Source organism: Octodon degus, unplaced genomic scaffold (assembly GCF_000260255.1).
Source record: "Octodon degus isolate 3935 unplaced genomic scaffold, OctDeg1.0 scaffold00019, whole genome shotgun sequence".
Taxonomy (NCBI): domain Eukaryota; kingdom Metazoa; phylum Chordata; class Mammalia; order Rodentia; family Octodontidae; genus Octodon; species Octodon degus.
In genome coordinates, this window is record NW_004524595.1 from 5,829,031 (window position 1) to 5,846,384 (window position 17,354).

Here is a 17,354-nt window from a genome sequence, read left to right on the forward strand (position 1 = left end):
GTCATTTCCAAATTACTTTTACATTTGTTTATACTCACAATAATCTTATGGCATAGGTCAAATCAATAATATTTTTGTTTGTTTGATTTTGAGGCAGTGTCTCACTACAAAGCCCAAGCTGGCCTCAAACTCACAGCAATCCTCCTGTCTCAACTTACTGAGTACTACAATTACACAAGCACATCACCATGCCCGGCAGAACCAACAATATTAACGCTACTTTACAGGTACAGCAAGTGAAGATGAGAGATTCTAAACTACATAACTTGTCAATGAATTAGAACCAAGGTTAAGACTGAAAATTCTTACCCTTGCCTATTTTTCCTTCTTTAAACCAAATTATCAAGTGTAGCATAAAGATAAGGTATGCATGGTGATACACATCTATGTAATCCAAGCACTCTGGGAGGCTGAGGCAGGACCACAAATTCAAGCTCAGCCTGGGCAACTTAGCAAGACTTTGCCCCTCAAAATAAAAAGAGTTAAAGATACAGCTCAGTATAAAGGCCCTAGTTTCAATCCCCAGATCACATAAACAAACTTTGTTTTTGTTCTACGAAATAGTCTAATAAGAAAACAAAACAGACATTAAATATCAACAGAGTGACAAGTCCTCCCTAATTTCATGTATTCAAAGTTCAGTGTCCATCCAGCCTATGGAACAACTTGGAGTTAGTGGACCCTTTCGAGGCGGCGCTTACTGTAAAGTCTTGCTGTCATCAGGACATCTCCTGCCCTGAAGAGACTATGGGGCCCCTGCTCCTTCCTCTTTCTGCTTTTCGCAGCTGTCATGCAGTGAGCTGCTGCACTCTACCTCCTGAGCCCTGCACCACACGCCCGCATGTAATGGGCCAACCACGCATACCTTGAAACCTCCAAAACTGGGAGCCAAATTTTTTTTCTTTAACAAGCAAAACAAGCCACTTGTGGCACACACCTGTAATCCCAGGCTGAGGCAATAGGAGTGCCATGAGTTCAAGGCCAGTCAGGCTACAAAGCAAATTCAAAGCCAGCCTAAACTACACAATGAGAACATCCTTAAGCAGAACAACAAAACCTAGCACAGTAGTATCTCATACTTCCACTACAATTTAAAAAAAAAAAAAAAAAAAGAGGTACAGAATTTACAGTATTAACTCACACAAAAGACTGAAGTGAGACTGCCATTATCAAATCTTGGTAACTCTAAGTACAAAAGAAGCCACTGTGTTTCCTTTTCTGATACAGTGTCTCTATACCCAGTTGATTCACAGTGATCCTGTCTCAGCCTCCCCAGCACTGCAATTACAGGCGTGCTCCACCACACGCAGTTTTGGGGCCTGCACAGAGCACCTGGGGTTCTGACACAGTGTGCAGTACTGGGGTTCAAACTCAGGTCCTTGTGCTTGCCAGGCAGGCATTTATGCCACCAAGCTGCCTCCTCAGTCCCATGTTTCCTGCTTTAAGTGCTAGAAAAGTTGTGGAAATGGTGGTGATGGCTACACACAATTGTGAATGTACTCAATACTACTGAATCATGAACTATAGCTAAAAATTGTAACTCATACCTATTTTATTATATAAAAAATAGAGCAAAGAAGATACCTAAGTCTGTGGCTAAGGAGGAACAGAAAAAAACTAAGAAGGTATGATCTGTATTTATTAAATAATAACTCTCCATTTATCCTATCCCAGATCAATGACAACTTCCATTCTGCTTACTAGCTATGAATTTGTCTATTCTAGGTACTTCATATAGGTGGAATCACAAGCCTTTTGTCCTTTTGTCCTGGCTTATTGTACTTAGCATGATGCTTTCAAGTTTTATTCATATTTCTGTTTGATTTGATTCTCTATGATTTCTTTTTAATGATTTCCCATTTGCTTCATACATTGTTTCCATGACATCTTTTAGCGCTTTCTCATTTAAAGCATAGTTAAGAGTGTCATTTTAAAGTCCTCATCAAATAAAGCTAATTTCTGTTGATTTCTCAGGGGGAAAAAACAGTATTTCATACATTTGTTCACCTGAAAAGAGTCCCAATATATTGCCCAATCAAAACCTTACAATTGCAGAGTGCAGGGACCAGGGTTCAATCCCTGGCTTGGTACCACAAGCCGTGTTGGGCCCCCTGTCCTTGGGGCGCACTGAGATGGTGATCGAGAGTGGGCATGGTGGTGCGTGCCTGGAGGCTAAAAACAGGAGGATCACTACGAGTCCGGATCTACATAGTGAGACCCTGTAGACCTTGTAGTGAGACCCTGTAGACTTTGTACTAAATACATTTAAAAAAACAAACAAACAAAAACACCTTACAATTGTAAGATAAGGAGGAAATGACACAATTTCTAAAGCTTTCAAGCTTTACACCTTATGGCCTCTATGAATAAATGAATATGACTGCAATAAATATGACAGATTCACAGAGCTTGGCTGCCATGGGCTAAGATTCTCTGAACTAGATCTGAGCTCAAAGACAAAGTACAAAGTACAAGAAAAGTGTCTCAACTAGAAGAAACAATAGCAGAAAAAAAGGCAGTCAAATTATTAAACAAGGCAAGAACAAAATCTACTCAAGTCACAGTAAATACTTGGAGTGAAAAAGTGGAGGCATGCATAGGTCAGAGGTATGAAGCACAGCCTCCTGCCCCCTCCAAAGCCCTTCTTCCCCAAAGCCAGGAACTGCCATGGAACTGCTATTCCACAAGAGTCAGCAAAGGCACGGAACTACACACCGTCAGCCACATATAATCACTTTACAAAACAAAAGGGAACCATCAATACCCAGTAGAAAAATACTGCCTCCTCGGAGGTACATTCACTGGTAAGAGTGACGAATGAGAATCAGTGAACCCAAAACTACAACAAAAGGCCTAGCTGTCAGATATGATTGAGTTGACAACATTAAACTATCACAGATACTCTAAATTATCCTAAATTCATTTTAGATTCAAGATACTGGTTTTAGGACCTTTTCAAAATGTCCAGATGCCAAAGGAAAATAGAACCTTAAATTCAACAAAGTAATAGTTGCTAAAGGGGGGGTGGGCATACTTTTTGCCCTATTAAAGTACTTACCTGTAAAAATTTAAGAAACTCATTGGGAGAGTTACACATACTGCACAACCTAAGGAAAGAATATTCCAATTACCACAAAGCAGTCAAATGATTACATTATAATAATTGAATCCACACAAAATACTCAATGTTTTTAAATCCAATAATTCTCAGGTTCACCTTTATACCTGTAATAAAACCAAACACATTTCTAAACAGTATCACAACTGGAAGAGTGGCAATACAGTCTGACTGTCAGAGCGCAGGCTCAAGGAGACAGTCTGGACCTCAGTTTTGCTTGCAGCATATACTGGTTATGTGATTTTAGGCAAATCAAACTTTTCACTGTTCAGTTTCCTCATTTACAAAATAGAGAAACTAGTAGTACCACCCCCACAGAATTCTAAAATTAAATAAATCACTACATATGAAGACACTTGGAATACTTCCTACTATACAATAAATCAAGTAAGTATAAGCTACTGGAGGGAGAAATGCAGCCTATGTTTCCTATTTATACTTTTTAACGTCCTTAACATCCCTTTCAATCTCTCCCCTTCCTATCCTACCTCCACGTATGGTCTTCCCAATCTGTATACATATTGTCTCTGTCTATTATCCATTTCTTTCACAAGGTGTTGGGAGCAAAACCTAGGGCCTCACACAAGCGAGGCAAGCACTCTACCACTGAGCTGTACCCCAGAATACAACGACAATGTCTAGTTTCAACAAAATTGCTAGATATGCAAAAACCAGTATAGCAATCATCACAAACTGTTGAATTTGACAAACTATAAAATATATTTCTAAGATGTTCAAAGAACTAAAGGAAAATATGGTGATAATGAACAAACAGATGGAGAATCTGACCACAGAAAAAGAAAATAGAACTAAATGGAAATTTTAGGGCCAGTCAGATAACTCAGCAGATTAAAGCTCCTGCTTAGTCAGATGCAGGGACCAGGATTAGATCTCCAGTGTGCCGTGCTAGCCCTGCCCCTGGGGTATACTGAGACAGCAACTGAGACTGGGTATGGTGGTGTGCACCTATAATTCCAGCACTTGGGAGACTGAGAACAGGAGGATCACTACGAGTGTGATCCATGTAATGAGACCCTGTAGACCCTGTATTAAATACATTTTTCTTTAAAAAAAAAAGGAAATTTTAGAGCTGAAAAGTATGAAAACTTCATTGACAGTTTTACTAGCCAGGCTCAACACGAGATTGCCAATGACAGAAGAAAGCAATAAATTAAAGACACATGAACAGAAATCATCTAATACAAAGAATAAGTTAAAAACAAGAGTAAAGAAAACCTTAATAAAGCCTCAGAAAATTATCCACAGGACACAGGAAGTAAATCTAATATCGTAGAAGAGAAAAAAAGTGGAAGAGGCATAACAAATCTGAAAAACTAAGTGTGGCTGAAAACTTCCCAGTCAAAAATATGAACGTACAGCTTCAGCACAGCTCACATGCTCAACAAACAGAAAGAAAACCAGGCCTGACCCTATCGTAATCACATTTCTGAGATCCAAAGGTTTTAAAAAGAGAACCTTGAAAGCAGGAAAGAAAAATAATATTTTACATATAGGGTGACAAGCATATATGAGCTGATTCAGAAATAATGGATGTCAGAAGACATTAGAATGACACTTCTAAGCTGGGGCAAAAAAGGCAAAAATCAAGATATTTGCACATAAACACAAAGAGTGTATTGCTACCATTCTAAAAGAATTCTTTCAAACTTCCAGAAAAAAAAAAAAAAAAAAAACATACACTAAGACAGATATACAAAAAGGAATGAAGTATAGTAGAAATGTTCAGCTTGTGGAAAGTATTTTACCTGGCATAAAATAACCCAGATTAGAAGTGGTACATTTGAAACGAGATTGGCACACGTAATGAAAACTGTTAATGCTAAGTGCTGACACATAGGGATCTATTACATAAAAACACAAAAACGACACATAAAAGCACAAAAAATAATGCAGACATTTAATTACTTTTCATAACAAAAAAGAAGTAGAGACTGAATACTGTTTTCCACCGTCATAGCCTGTCTGTTCCATCCAAAGACGGCAACCTTCCATAACAAGCCGTTCACCTACGGCCAACCTTTTATCCTCTCCTCACACTGAGGGTTCAGCCACTCTGCGACTAACTGGCATAGGCTCAACGGCTCTTCTACTGACTGGTACCTATTTGGATCTAGCGCTGGAAAAGCTGCTTCATCTCTGTTTAGAAACAAGTGAGTTTTTTACTTAGAGAAAATGTATTTGTAAGTTACAAAAAAAAAGTGTCTTATTAAAGAGTTCAATTAGCATTCAAAACCACACTCATATATTCGCACATATTTTTACATTTTATCTTTAACAAATGGATGTAAAATGTAGCAAACCTACCATAGGACATGCTGTTAAAATCAAGATTTGTTACATGGTAGTAGAAAAAACTAACCTTTTCAAGGTAAAGAAATAATAGTTTATACAGATACCAAAATGAACTTTTCCAGAATATATTACAGGCAGGGTAATTTCTAAAATGCATAGTCCTGAGTCATTGAAAAATGCCCAAACCACTAATCCTCTGAAAACCAAAATATATACTTTCAGACTTCCAAAATATAGGAACTATGTGCCTACTACAAACAGTTTTTAGCAGTCTAATTCCATTCCACTACCATAGTTCACCAACAGAAAGAGAGAGGGCTCTTTTTTAGGTAAGTAAAAAGCAGTCAAATGATTACATTATAGCAATAGCCTACATGCATGCTTTTTACTGCTATAAAGTCCTCCTATAGTCAAAAAATAAACTGCATTCCTCTTTACTTCCATCTATACCTCTGACACTGTCTTACACTCAATTACCCTACAGATAATCTACTTGAGCTAAAATCAAAAGGAAATATCACCCTATAAAAAACATTTAGCCCTCACTGGAAAGTGACAGGCTGAGAGGAAGAGGCTTAATTTCTGAAGTGGCTAGATTAATCTTTACATTTCAACTTTCTACTTCACACAATACTCATACCTTACTAATACCTTTCAGTAAAATCTACACCAGCTGCCCACTTAAATGTGGATAGTCCACTTTAGTCTAGGTTAAGGAGAATGATTACTTTCCAAGACCTGACTGACCTGTTTTGGCATTTTCCTCTGATTAGAAAAAGTTTGGTGCTACACAAAAATCAAAACAAAGAAACTTTATTTTCTTTAATATTTAAATCTTATATAGTTGTAGAATTATTCTGCTTGCTGGAAGGCAGGGACAGGAGTGCTGTTACTTGTCATAGTCAAACATGGGCTTTTGATAACAAAGTGATGGTTAAAACAGGCTTTGACATGGAGCTTCTTACCAATAATCATTGCAGTGAATAGGTCTCTATATAAGAAATTAAACAGGAAAGGTTCATACCAGGCCTCAACTCCTACAACAGCAGTCACTATGTAGACAAAAGAAATAGTCTGGAAGGAAAAAGAGACAAAAGCACACAGAGGCATTAACAACTAAAGAGGCCAGGGAGCCAACAGGGCTTTATACAACATTAAGTCTAGTCATACAGTTTTAGTAAACACAATAAATATTTTTAAAATTTGGTATGTCACAAGTCTTGTCCTCTTTTTCTCTGTCAACAATACCATAAAATAATTAACTTCTATTGACTTCTACAGGTTATCATCTGGAACTGGTAGAAGGCATTAAGTCAGAAGATGATCCAATTTGCCCACTCAACTAGCTCCTCCTTCAACAAGTACCCCCTAGCTACTGAGGGCTTAGGTACACATGGGCAAGACATCACAATGGGATTGTGTTTGGGATTCAGTGGCAGGAAGGGCTGACAGCAAGTCTACTGAAGTAAAAGAAAGCTTTCTACTCACTGAAATTTAGCAATGAAGAAAAAACCCAACAATGTAATTATATATGAGTGTCTTTTTTTTAAGCAAAAATTCATAGTTCAAATGAATGAAATTTTAATGGCATTAAGAAACCATTAGATTTTCGTGTTATAATGACATCATGATTATATTTGGGGGAGAGGGGTTGTTTTGTTGTGTTTTGTTTTTTTTGCTGAGACAAGATCTTGCTATGTAGTGCAAGCTAGTCTTGAACTTGCTTATGCAGCCCAGCCTGGCCTCAAACTCAGTGATCCTCCTGTGTCAGCCTTCCAAGTGCTGGGATTATAGGCATGTATCACCACACTCAGCTGTGATTATTTCCAAAAGAAGCCCTAGTCACTAAGAGAGAAACAGCAAAATATTTATCACATTTCCTTTGAAAGAACTGGAAAGGGGTGAGGGAGGAGGGATATGAAACCAGTCAGGCCACATGCTGCTAACTGCCTAAGTAAGGGATACACTAGGGTTCATTAAATAATTTTCCTATTTTTTAAATATATATATTTGAAAATATGCAGGAATAAGTACTTTTTTTTTTAATTTAATTTTTTTTTTTTGAAAAGTACACATCAGTTATAATCAAAATGGCAAAAGGGCAATAAAGAAGAAATGACAAAAACTTTCAAAAAATATCATGGCAGTGTCAAAAATTTAACACAGGGCTGGCTGAATAGCTCAGCAGATAAAGTGACTGCCAGCAGGCACAGGGGATGGGAATTCAATCCCTGGGCCTGCCTGCCAGCCCCGTCCAGGGGCATGCTGAGACCAGTGATTGAGACTGGGTGTGGTGGCCCACACCTGTAATCCCAGCTCTTGGGAGGTTGTAAACAAGTGGATCACTAAGTCTGATCTAGTAGTGAGACCCTGAACACCCTGCAGACCCTTCCCTAAAATACAAAAAATAAATAAATAAATAAAAAATAAAATAACACAGAACACATACTTACCACCTGGCTAAGGTCATATCCCCACGGCAGGAAAAGAATCCCTGTGTTATACTTTTCCCAGTGGGACAGGATGAAAGAAAACAAAACTACCCATAGCAGGAAATAAAGAACAAAAACAGTGACACCAGTTGATCCTCGTCCAAAGATGGAATACACAGTTACAACAAAGTAAACACATGACCAGCTATCCAAGCCATGATCAAAAAGCTCCCCTAATGGGGTACTAGAATTGGTTCTCCGGGCTTGCTTTCCATCCACGCCATCTATAATAAAAGCACACCATGAAAAAGGGTCAACAGCTATATCCATATAATGGAAAAAACAAATCAGTATATCACAGAATTGTTGAGTATAGTTATTAGCCCATACTATAAAAACCGTAACTTGAATTCTCACAGTTCGAAATTTCAGAAATAAAATGTATAGTTCTTTAAAGTACAATCTAAAAATCAAAATGTTATAACATGCTGAATGATGTCATTTTTAGACATAAAAAAATATCTAGCTGGACTCTGAATTCTTCCAAACAACCCAACCAGATCATTCTACTAACCACAAAGTTTTAAACATTTAATAACTTTTCATTCCAACTTATCTAATTCCTTGCCCTAGGGCCCAAAAGAACTTCAGTCACAACCTACTTCATCCTGTGCGAAATTAGTCATTTTTTCACAAATCTAATGCTTTCATATCTTCAGGTGCTTTCAAAACATGTACATAGTAGGTGCTCAGCAAATACAAAACTAAATTCATTAAACATATGTAATACACTATTATTGGTGCTGCAAAAACACAAGAATCTTGGAATAAACTAAGTTTGTTCCCTCAGAGCAGTTATAATTGAGAAAGGGACTAAGATAATAAAGATATGGTTGTGTTACAAATCATAAAACACCTCATGTAAGGCAAGGAGGGTTGCTTCAGGCTAAGATAACCTAGAATGGCTTTTAAGACAAGATGAAATTTGAGAGAGGCCATAAAGAATGAGTTGGATTTCAGTAAGCAAGAGATAAAGAAGTACACCATTTCAAGAGGGAGGGGCATCAGTAATAAATACTGAGATGGAAAAGTATACCACATGTTCAAAAAACATAAGGAGTGTAGTTTTACTAGAAGCCAGATGAAGGCAGCAATACAAATACCAACAGCTAGAGAAGAAGTTTGAGACAGTTTAAAAGTGTTAGGGAGTCTAAAAAAGGCTACTAAAAGCTTCATGAATATGGGATTGACAGGAGTGAAAGCCATACTTTAAAAAAATGTTCATGAGGGCTGGGGAGACAGCTCAGTGCCTGCCTGGCAAGCTCAAGGACCAGGGTTTGATCGCCGGTACTGCATGCTGTGCCAGCCCCACAACCCCAGGCACACCATGCAGGCCACCAAAACTGGGCATGATGGCACATGCCTATAATCCTGGCACTGGGGAAACTGAGTCAGGAGGATCACTGCAAGTCCAAGCTGCATAGTAAGACACTGTACCAAATAAACAGATAAGTAAATGATTTAAAAAAAAAAGCACAAGGGGCTGGGGAGATAGCTCGGTGACATAAGCACCTGCCTGTCAAGCATGAGGTCCTGAGTTTGCTCCCCAGTTCAAACCCAGGCACTCCAAGCTGCCCCAGAACTGGGCTTAATGGTGCACACATATACCCAAGCACTGGGGAGGCTGAGACAGGAAGATCACTAGGAGCCCAAACGCTGTATCAGGAAAAAAAAAAAAAAAAAAAAAAAAAAAAGCACATGACATCACTGTGAATGCCAGGCCAGAAAGAGGAGGAATAATTAGTAGGCCACAATAAAATGGAGATGGAATGCAGTGGGAATAAAAGCTGGGGGCAGGCAAAACATTAAGAAAATTAAAATGAGAATGTTGGGGCCAGGGAGGTGGCTCAGTAGAATAAGCGCTTGCCTGGCAAGCACAAGCGCCTGAGTTCAACCCCTGGTTCTGCAAAAAAAATAAATAAATAAATAAAATAAAAATAAAATGAGAATGCTGCAAAAGATGCAAAAGCAATGAAATGAAAGGTCTAAAGAGAAGACAATTTCTGAAGATTCTAGACTGCATAACTAAGAGAGTAGCAGTGTTCAAAGTCAGAAGCAGCAACAAGAAGCGAGGAGGGGAAAGAGCATCATTTTAGGCAGTGTGACTGAAGGCATGCTGGGTTCCTCGCATGCTAATCCCAGGCAACTCAATCCAGGAGTTCTTACTAGCTACACAGAACATTAGTGAGGGCTTAGATATAAACACGGGAATCATGGGAGTAAGAATGTTAAGTATCAGGATCCACCAGAATGACACAAAGAGAAAGCCATGAAAAAAGCACAGTAGAATACCGTATGTTAAGGGAAGAAACAGAAGAGACTGCTACAGAAAGACTTACAACAAAACTAGTTAAATAGGAAGAAAAGAGGCTGAGGGTGTAGCTCAGGGATAGAGTCCTAGCATGCACAAGGCCCTGAGTTCCACCCCATTCGGGAGCAGGAGGAATAACTGTATATACTTGCTCACCATGGTATCATCCTCACTGCCCAGCTCAGTCTATGGCACGACAGCCTTAATAATATTGTTGAAAGATTACATGAAAGGATAAATCCCCAAACACCTGCTCAAACCCTGCAAATCCCTGTTACATAGGGTTGGGAAATTTTCTACCCTTTCACAGCTGAACTATCCCCTCAAAGTCTTTTGCACTGTTCACTGATTTAATGATTTCCTATGTTCAGTGTGGCTCCCATATAGCTGTATCACATTAAAATCATGAAATACATATTAATTAGGTTTTGTAAATTTTCTCAATGAGCCCATTCCAGCTACACAAGTCCTGTGTCCAGTTACTTCTCATAAATTTAACACAGGGATAATTTTTTTTTCCTTAGGCAATTCAGGGTGTATTGCATATATATATATATATATATATATATATATATATAATGAAAGACATCTCCTAAACCCTCCCAGGACTTAGACCTGGGATCAAATACATTGATATTTCTATAGCAAAGTGGATGCCTGGTCACACTATAAAGAATAAAAATTATACTGTTCCATGTTAGTTCAAAACAGGTTTTGCAACAAAAAGTTTGTGTTAGGTCAGGATTTTTGCCAAAAAGTTGTGCACATGAAACAACAGGTAGACTACAAGGTACAGTAAAAGGCTCGTGTGACATGCCATCAGAAGGCAGAACTCACACACCACTCTCCTTTTTCCTTGCAGCAGTCCTTGGCAACTAAGTCCACCAGCAGCATTTATACATCTGCTAACAATTACTATCATATATACAAAAGCCTCTACCTAAATATGTAACTTGTAACTGCAGCTTCCCCTAATTCTTCTCTCCCTTCTCCAAACTACAGGCCAGTTCCACCACCTTAGCATTTAACATATGGAGCTATACTGGTTTGTGAGAATGAGTCTTTTTAATTAGACAAAATCTAAGCAACTTGAAGTCAGCATCTCCTATTTTACCTGCATTTAAAAACTTGAGAGTCTGTTATGTTTCAGGCACTGCTCTAGACACTCGGGATTAGCAGTGAACACAGTGACAACCACTCTCAAGGGTGTTCCTCACTCTAGCATGTTAATTAGGACAGATGGTTTTAAAAAGTATGGAGAGCCAGGTGTAGTGGTGCATGCCTCGGGAGCACTGCAGAGGCCAAGGCAGAAGGACTGCCACAAGTGTGAGGCCAATATGGGCTACCCAGTGAGTTCAAGGCCAGCCTGGAATATACAGCAAGACCCTCTTTCACCTGCTTGGTTTCCCACTGTGTTCTATGACAGCATCTACCTCTCCATTCAGTTTTGATTCCCAAACTTAGATAAAAATGTCTTACTAGAGGCTGGCAAATTTTTTGTGTTAAGGGTCAGATAATAAATATTTTAGGCTCTGTGGTCCATACCTTTATGGGTCTCTTGCAAACTATTCAACTTTGTCTTTATTGCATTGAAGGAGCCACATACAATGTATAAAGGAATGAATGTACAGTAGCTGTGTTCCAGTAAAACTTTTTTACAAAAATATAGTAGGATAGCCGGGGAGATATCTTGGTAGAATAAGTGCTTGCTTGGCAAGTGCAAGGGCCTGAGTTCAATCCCTGGTTCTGCCAAAAAAAAAAAAAAGATATATATAGATATATCTATATATATGATAGATTTGAGCTACAAATAAATAGTGGTTTACAACTCTTATTTATCCCAAGTAATGAATGGCAATATTTTCATATATTAAAAATCATATTTACCTATTTGAACAAGATATTAATAAACTCGTTAGAAGAGAATGAGGCAGATGAGAAAATACTAATTTACTGGGTGGCTGTATTTGCTGATTAACCAGCCACTGACTAAAATTGGTATTTTCAGGAAGACAACAAGGAAGTCCACTATCACCTCTCTGTTTAATATGGTACTTGAGAGAATGGTCAGAGCAACCAGGCAAGAAAAGAAACAAAAGGGATTTGAAGAGAAAAGGAAAACTCTCCTTATTCACAGATGACACAATCCTGCACATAGAGGAGTCAAAAAACTCTACCTAAAGATTCCCCTAGAATAAATAAATTCAGCAAAATAGTGGAATACGAAATTGATACACAAAAATCAATAGTGTTCCTGTACATCAATAATGAATCCACTGAGAAAGAAAGCAGGAAAACATTACTTTTCACCATAGCTTCAAAAGAAAAATTAAATACCTAGGAATAGGAGGCCTCATGATCCTAGTTCAAGTTGTATTTCAAGTTATATGACAAAACTACAGTGATAAAAACAGCATGTGTGGGGAAAGAGAGACACGTGAGACAACAGAACAGAACTGAGGATTTAGAAACAAACCCAGGCACATTCAATCATGTGATTTTCCACAAAGAACCAAAAACGGAGGTGGAGGAAAGAGTGCCTCTTTTGGAAATGGAACTGGTTTCCATGATGGATCAAAGACCTAGATATTAACACAGAAACATTTCATCTGCTAGAAGAAAACTCTTGAAAACACAGTATGCCTATGCCAAGGAACAGAACCCCAACTATGTAAGAAATAACACCAAGAATCAACAAATGGAATTTCGTCAAATTCAAAAGCTTCTATGCAGAGCAGAGCAAATAACCTAGAGAATGGGAAAATATCTTTGCCAACTATTCCTCAGATAGAGGACTAATATCTAAAATATGGAAAGAAATAAAAAATTAGACACCCCCCCAAAAAAAAAGTCACAATCAAAAAAGAAAAAACAAGCGGGGCTGGAGAGATGGTTCAGTGGAATAAGCACTTGCCTGGCAAGCACAGAGGCCAGAGTTCAATCCCCAGTTCCACAAAAAATAAAAATAAATAAATAAATAAATTTTAAAAACCAAGCAATTGAAATAGATGGATATCTCTTTAAAAAAGAAGTACAAATGGCCAATATGTACATTTTTAAAAATTCAGCATTAAAAAATTCTGACATTAGAGATATGTAAGTGAAAGCAACACTAACCCTAGAAAGAACAGCCATCATCAAGAACGCGACGACCAAAGCACACTTCATGAGGTCATGAGAAGAAGGAACTCTTCTATATTATTGGTGGGAATGTAAAGTAGTATAATCACTACAGAGATTTATAAATAAAAAATATGTATAAATGTAAACATAACAAAAAAAAAAAACCTATTTGACCCAGCTCACGATACATGCATACCCATGTATACTGCGCAACTCCTAACTGCTAAATCCTGGTAGCAGCCTGTAGGTTTATCAACACATAAAGATGTGGGATACATATACAGTGAGGTACTACTCAGCCATAAAGAATGATACATGATTTATGAGTAGGAAAATGGATGTACCTTGAGATCATAATGCTGAGCAAAATAATTAGACACAAGGTTAAATATTGTATGGTTACTCTTCTATGAGAAATCTGAAGTATAAAGAGAATGACAGGAAAATAGACTACGTAGAGACTGGAAGGATACCTAGAGATGGAGGAAGACAAGAAGAACTGAAAGGGAAGGAGAAGTAAAAAGGACTAAGATGTGGTATGTATATGCACTGAGTCCCCACAATGAAAGTATTTATTATGTATTGCTAAAATATATTAGTAAAGAGCCGACAAGACAGCTAAGAGGACTAAGCACCTGCTTAGGCAAGCACAGGGATCAGGGTTCATTCCTGATACCACATGCTGGGCCAGCCCCACCACTGGGTACACTGCGCTGGCCACTGAAATTGGGTGTGGTGGCGCACGCCTGTGATCCCAGCACTGGGGAGGCTGGAAACAAGAGGATCACTACGATTCTGAGCTGCATAGTGAGACCCTGTACCAACGCATAATAAAGAAACAAAGAAACAAAGAAAATACACTAGTAAAAAGGGGAAAAATTTAAAAATAGTATCAGTATTTATACTTTCTTACCTAGCGTGTAGGCTGTAAAGTTGAGGATGCCCACTACAATCCAAACCCAGTCAGGTACATGCCTGTGACCTGGAGCTGCAAAAGAAAGCAACTGATGTTTGAATATAGGCTTTCTGCAATAGTTCTTATCATACTACTTCCTGCCAATGAGAAGGATTTTAACAAATTCATAAATTTGGCATGTATGCCGAATGCAGAACTAAACTAAAATTTATCAAAAACTGTCAAACCAAACATATAACTGCTTAACCCTTTATTTATATCAAGTATTTGTATCAAGCCTTTATTATAAGTCAAAACTAAGTGTTCTCCTTTACTTGAAAATAAGTTATCAGCTCTCAATGAAAAATAACACATTCTTAAAATTTATAAACATGACTACATGTAATCTAATTTTTATTGTTTGCGATTATACTATGAACACATATTGTTATGGCTTACATCTAAAATTACCCACAAAAGTCTTCCATTTGGAGGCAGAGCCTGGTCAGAAGGTGGGGTCACTTTAGATGTGACTTGGAAGGATGTAGGCTCTTCCTGGCTTCTCTTTTCTCTGCTTCCCAACCACCATGACATGAGCAAATTGCTGCCAGGCTCTTTCACCACTGCTTCTGCCCTGGAACCATGGACTGAATCTACTGAAACTACCCAGAACTGTAGACATCAGGAACTCTATCTTGGCAACAGAAAAGCCACTGGTAAAAACAGAGCCTTTATGTTATACTTTCTCATTGTATGATTATAGATGGATCTCCTCAACTAGATAATTTGAGCCTCAGGATCATCCAAAATGTCTGGATAGTTTCCCCTCTGATAAAACAACTGAGAATTTAGACATCTAGGTTCTAGGCTGCCTCTGTAATCAATCAATAGTGCAACTTTGGATATATCATTTAACTTCTGTCTTGCATTTTCCAAGAGTACTGGGACTTGAGGGTTCATGTGTCCTTGAAGTTCTGATTTGAAGAAATATACATATTTTACATATTACTATTTCTCTATGTAATGATATAATAATTTTATTTAGCCAGAGAAGATATTTCTAACTACAAAAATATTTTAGTATTTTCTGAGGATTAAAATATAAAATTAAAAATCTAAACTAACAAAAAGCCTCATAACACAGGGAGATAGCTCAGTAGAATAAGCACTTGCTTGGCAAATGCAGGGTCCTAAGTTCAATCCCTGGTACCGCAAAAACAACAACTAAAACCATGCATAATAAAATAAAATTTAATTTTACTGATTATTCTTTTTTTTTTTTTTAAGTAAAAGGTCAAAGGACCTTGTGCTTGCCAGGCAGGCGTGCTTAAGCTATTGAACTATCTCCCTGGCCCTGATTATTCTTATCATACTTTAGGATCTTTTCATGCTTCTGCCTGGTATTTAAGACTTCAGTGTCCATTCTGCTCTATGATCAGAAGTTTTAGCTCAAAGTTTCAGCTGAAAAAATTCAGCATATGCAGTTTCAATATTCAGAATTTCTATAACATCAAAAGTGCTAAGTGATTGAAATTCCCAAGTTTTCCTATAGAACAATGCTGCCAATGGCTGTTGACTCCTCCAGGTCAGGCCACAAAAGTCTGCTGGACCCACAAAACAGATGAACTATAATACTAAGACTCCTCACTATATTGTTTATAAGTTTTGATTTTGTTGTTCTTCTGAAACTGGATCTCACTGTGTAGTCCAGGGCAGCCTCAAACTCACTATGTTGCGCACGCTGGCCTTGACCTTTAATTCCTCTTCTTTAGCCTTCCAAAGTGCTGGGCCTACAGGTATGCACCATGACAGTTGGGTCACCTATTAAGTATTCTTATCAGAAAACAAATCTCCAACTTGAAGGCAAAAGCTACTACCTGGCCTCCACCTTCCTACTCTTTTCCGTTCAGTGAGCTGGCTGAGCAGTAACAGTAAATCCTACCTCCTACCATTCCTCCAGACACTGCAGACTGTTTCCTGTGGCCAGGGAAAGAGCTGGGTGTGGCAGAGCAAAGGAACAGGGTTGGGAGAGGATGCTGCAGGGCATGGGGACGGGCTGGACACCAACTCCCAAGGGTCTCCATCCTCTCTTCTCCAACAGAGTGCAAGCCAACATCAACAACATTTGAGGTACAGGGTTGAAAGAATTAAGATGTGCTGTGTACAGGTACCAACCTGCCACAGGAACATCATCAGTATGCACCACAAATGAGTACTGGTGAAAATGTTTAGAACACTTAGGTCTACGAATTATATTTAGAGGAAACTGGGAGTCATTAGAGGCTAATAAGGAATGAACAGAGGGAAAGACAGACACGTCCCCTTTAGAGGAAAGGGGATTTTTTCTTCCAGGAAAAGAAGAAGGGATATTCCTAGATGATAAGTATGTTAGGCTCAGGTTGTATACATTTTCAGGTAGTTTTACTATCCTAAATCTGTCTTCATGTACATCTAATTATTCATTTGCCAAAACTTCATTGCTTTTAAAACAGCATATCTAAACTCCATACGTAAAATGATAATATATTTCTAGAGCTTAATGGAAACATACATAACACTATAAAATCACAACACAGTTTTTATATACAATTATGATATCTTAAATAACAATGCCCAAAACTTTTCAGAACTATAAGCAATGTAATAGAATGATAACCGATTATACCTCATTTTTCTCTACTTAGACATTTTAAACTTAATATTAAGGTAATATTCTTACCTGAAGCATAAAAATCAGGATCAAAGTATGCCATAAGTAGAAAATTGAACACAACCAGCAGAAAGCCAGAAAATGTTATCAGATTCGGAGCCAGCCAAGTAGGAAATGCCTATTTTTCAAAATAATTATAAAATAATTAAAGGAATCTTTGATAAACACAACTTAAATTCAAATCATAATAAAAGATCATATGCAGGAGTTACACAGATTAAAAAGTAAATCATAATCCCCAGTTAGTATAAATAAGCATTTTCCTGGGTGTGATGATGCACACCTGTAACCTCTCCCTCTTTGGAGTCTGAGGCAGGAAAATTATCACAAATTCAAGGCCAGCCTGGGCTGTATAAGGAGCTCAAGGCCAGCCTGAACTACTGACAGAGACT

The 17,354-nt window shown here is 38.0% G+C and overlaps 1 protein-coding gene across 1 annotated transcript in view; it reads right to left on the reverse strand.

Moving 5' to 3' along the window:
• The window catches only part of Selenoi (selenoprotein I), a 37,197-nt gene that overhangs the window by 3,283 nt on the left and 16,560 nt on the right, over window positions 1-17,354 (reverse strand). Inside the window, exons 3-7 of the mRNA XM_004649060.3 lie at window positions 16,972-17,080; window positions 14,271-14,345; window positions 7,885-8,147; window positions 6,397-6,505; window positions 3,059-3,107 (exon numbers count right to left, since the gene is read on the reverse strand). Coding sequence (XP_004649117.3) covers window positions 3,059-3,107; window positions 6,397-6,505; window positions 7,885-8,147; window positions 14,271-14,345; window positions 16,972-17,080 — 605 coding nt within the window. The remainder of the gene's footprint in view (window positions 1-3,058; window positions 3,108-6,396; window positions 6,506-7,884; window positions 8,148-14,270; window positions 14,346-16,971; window positions 17,081-17,354) is intronic.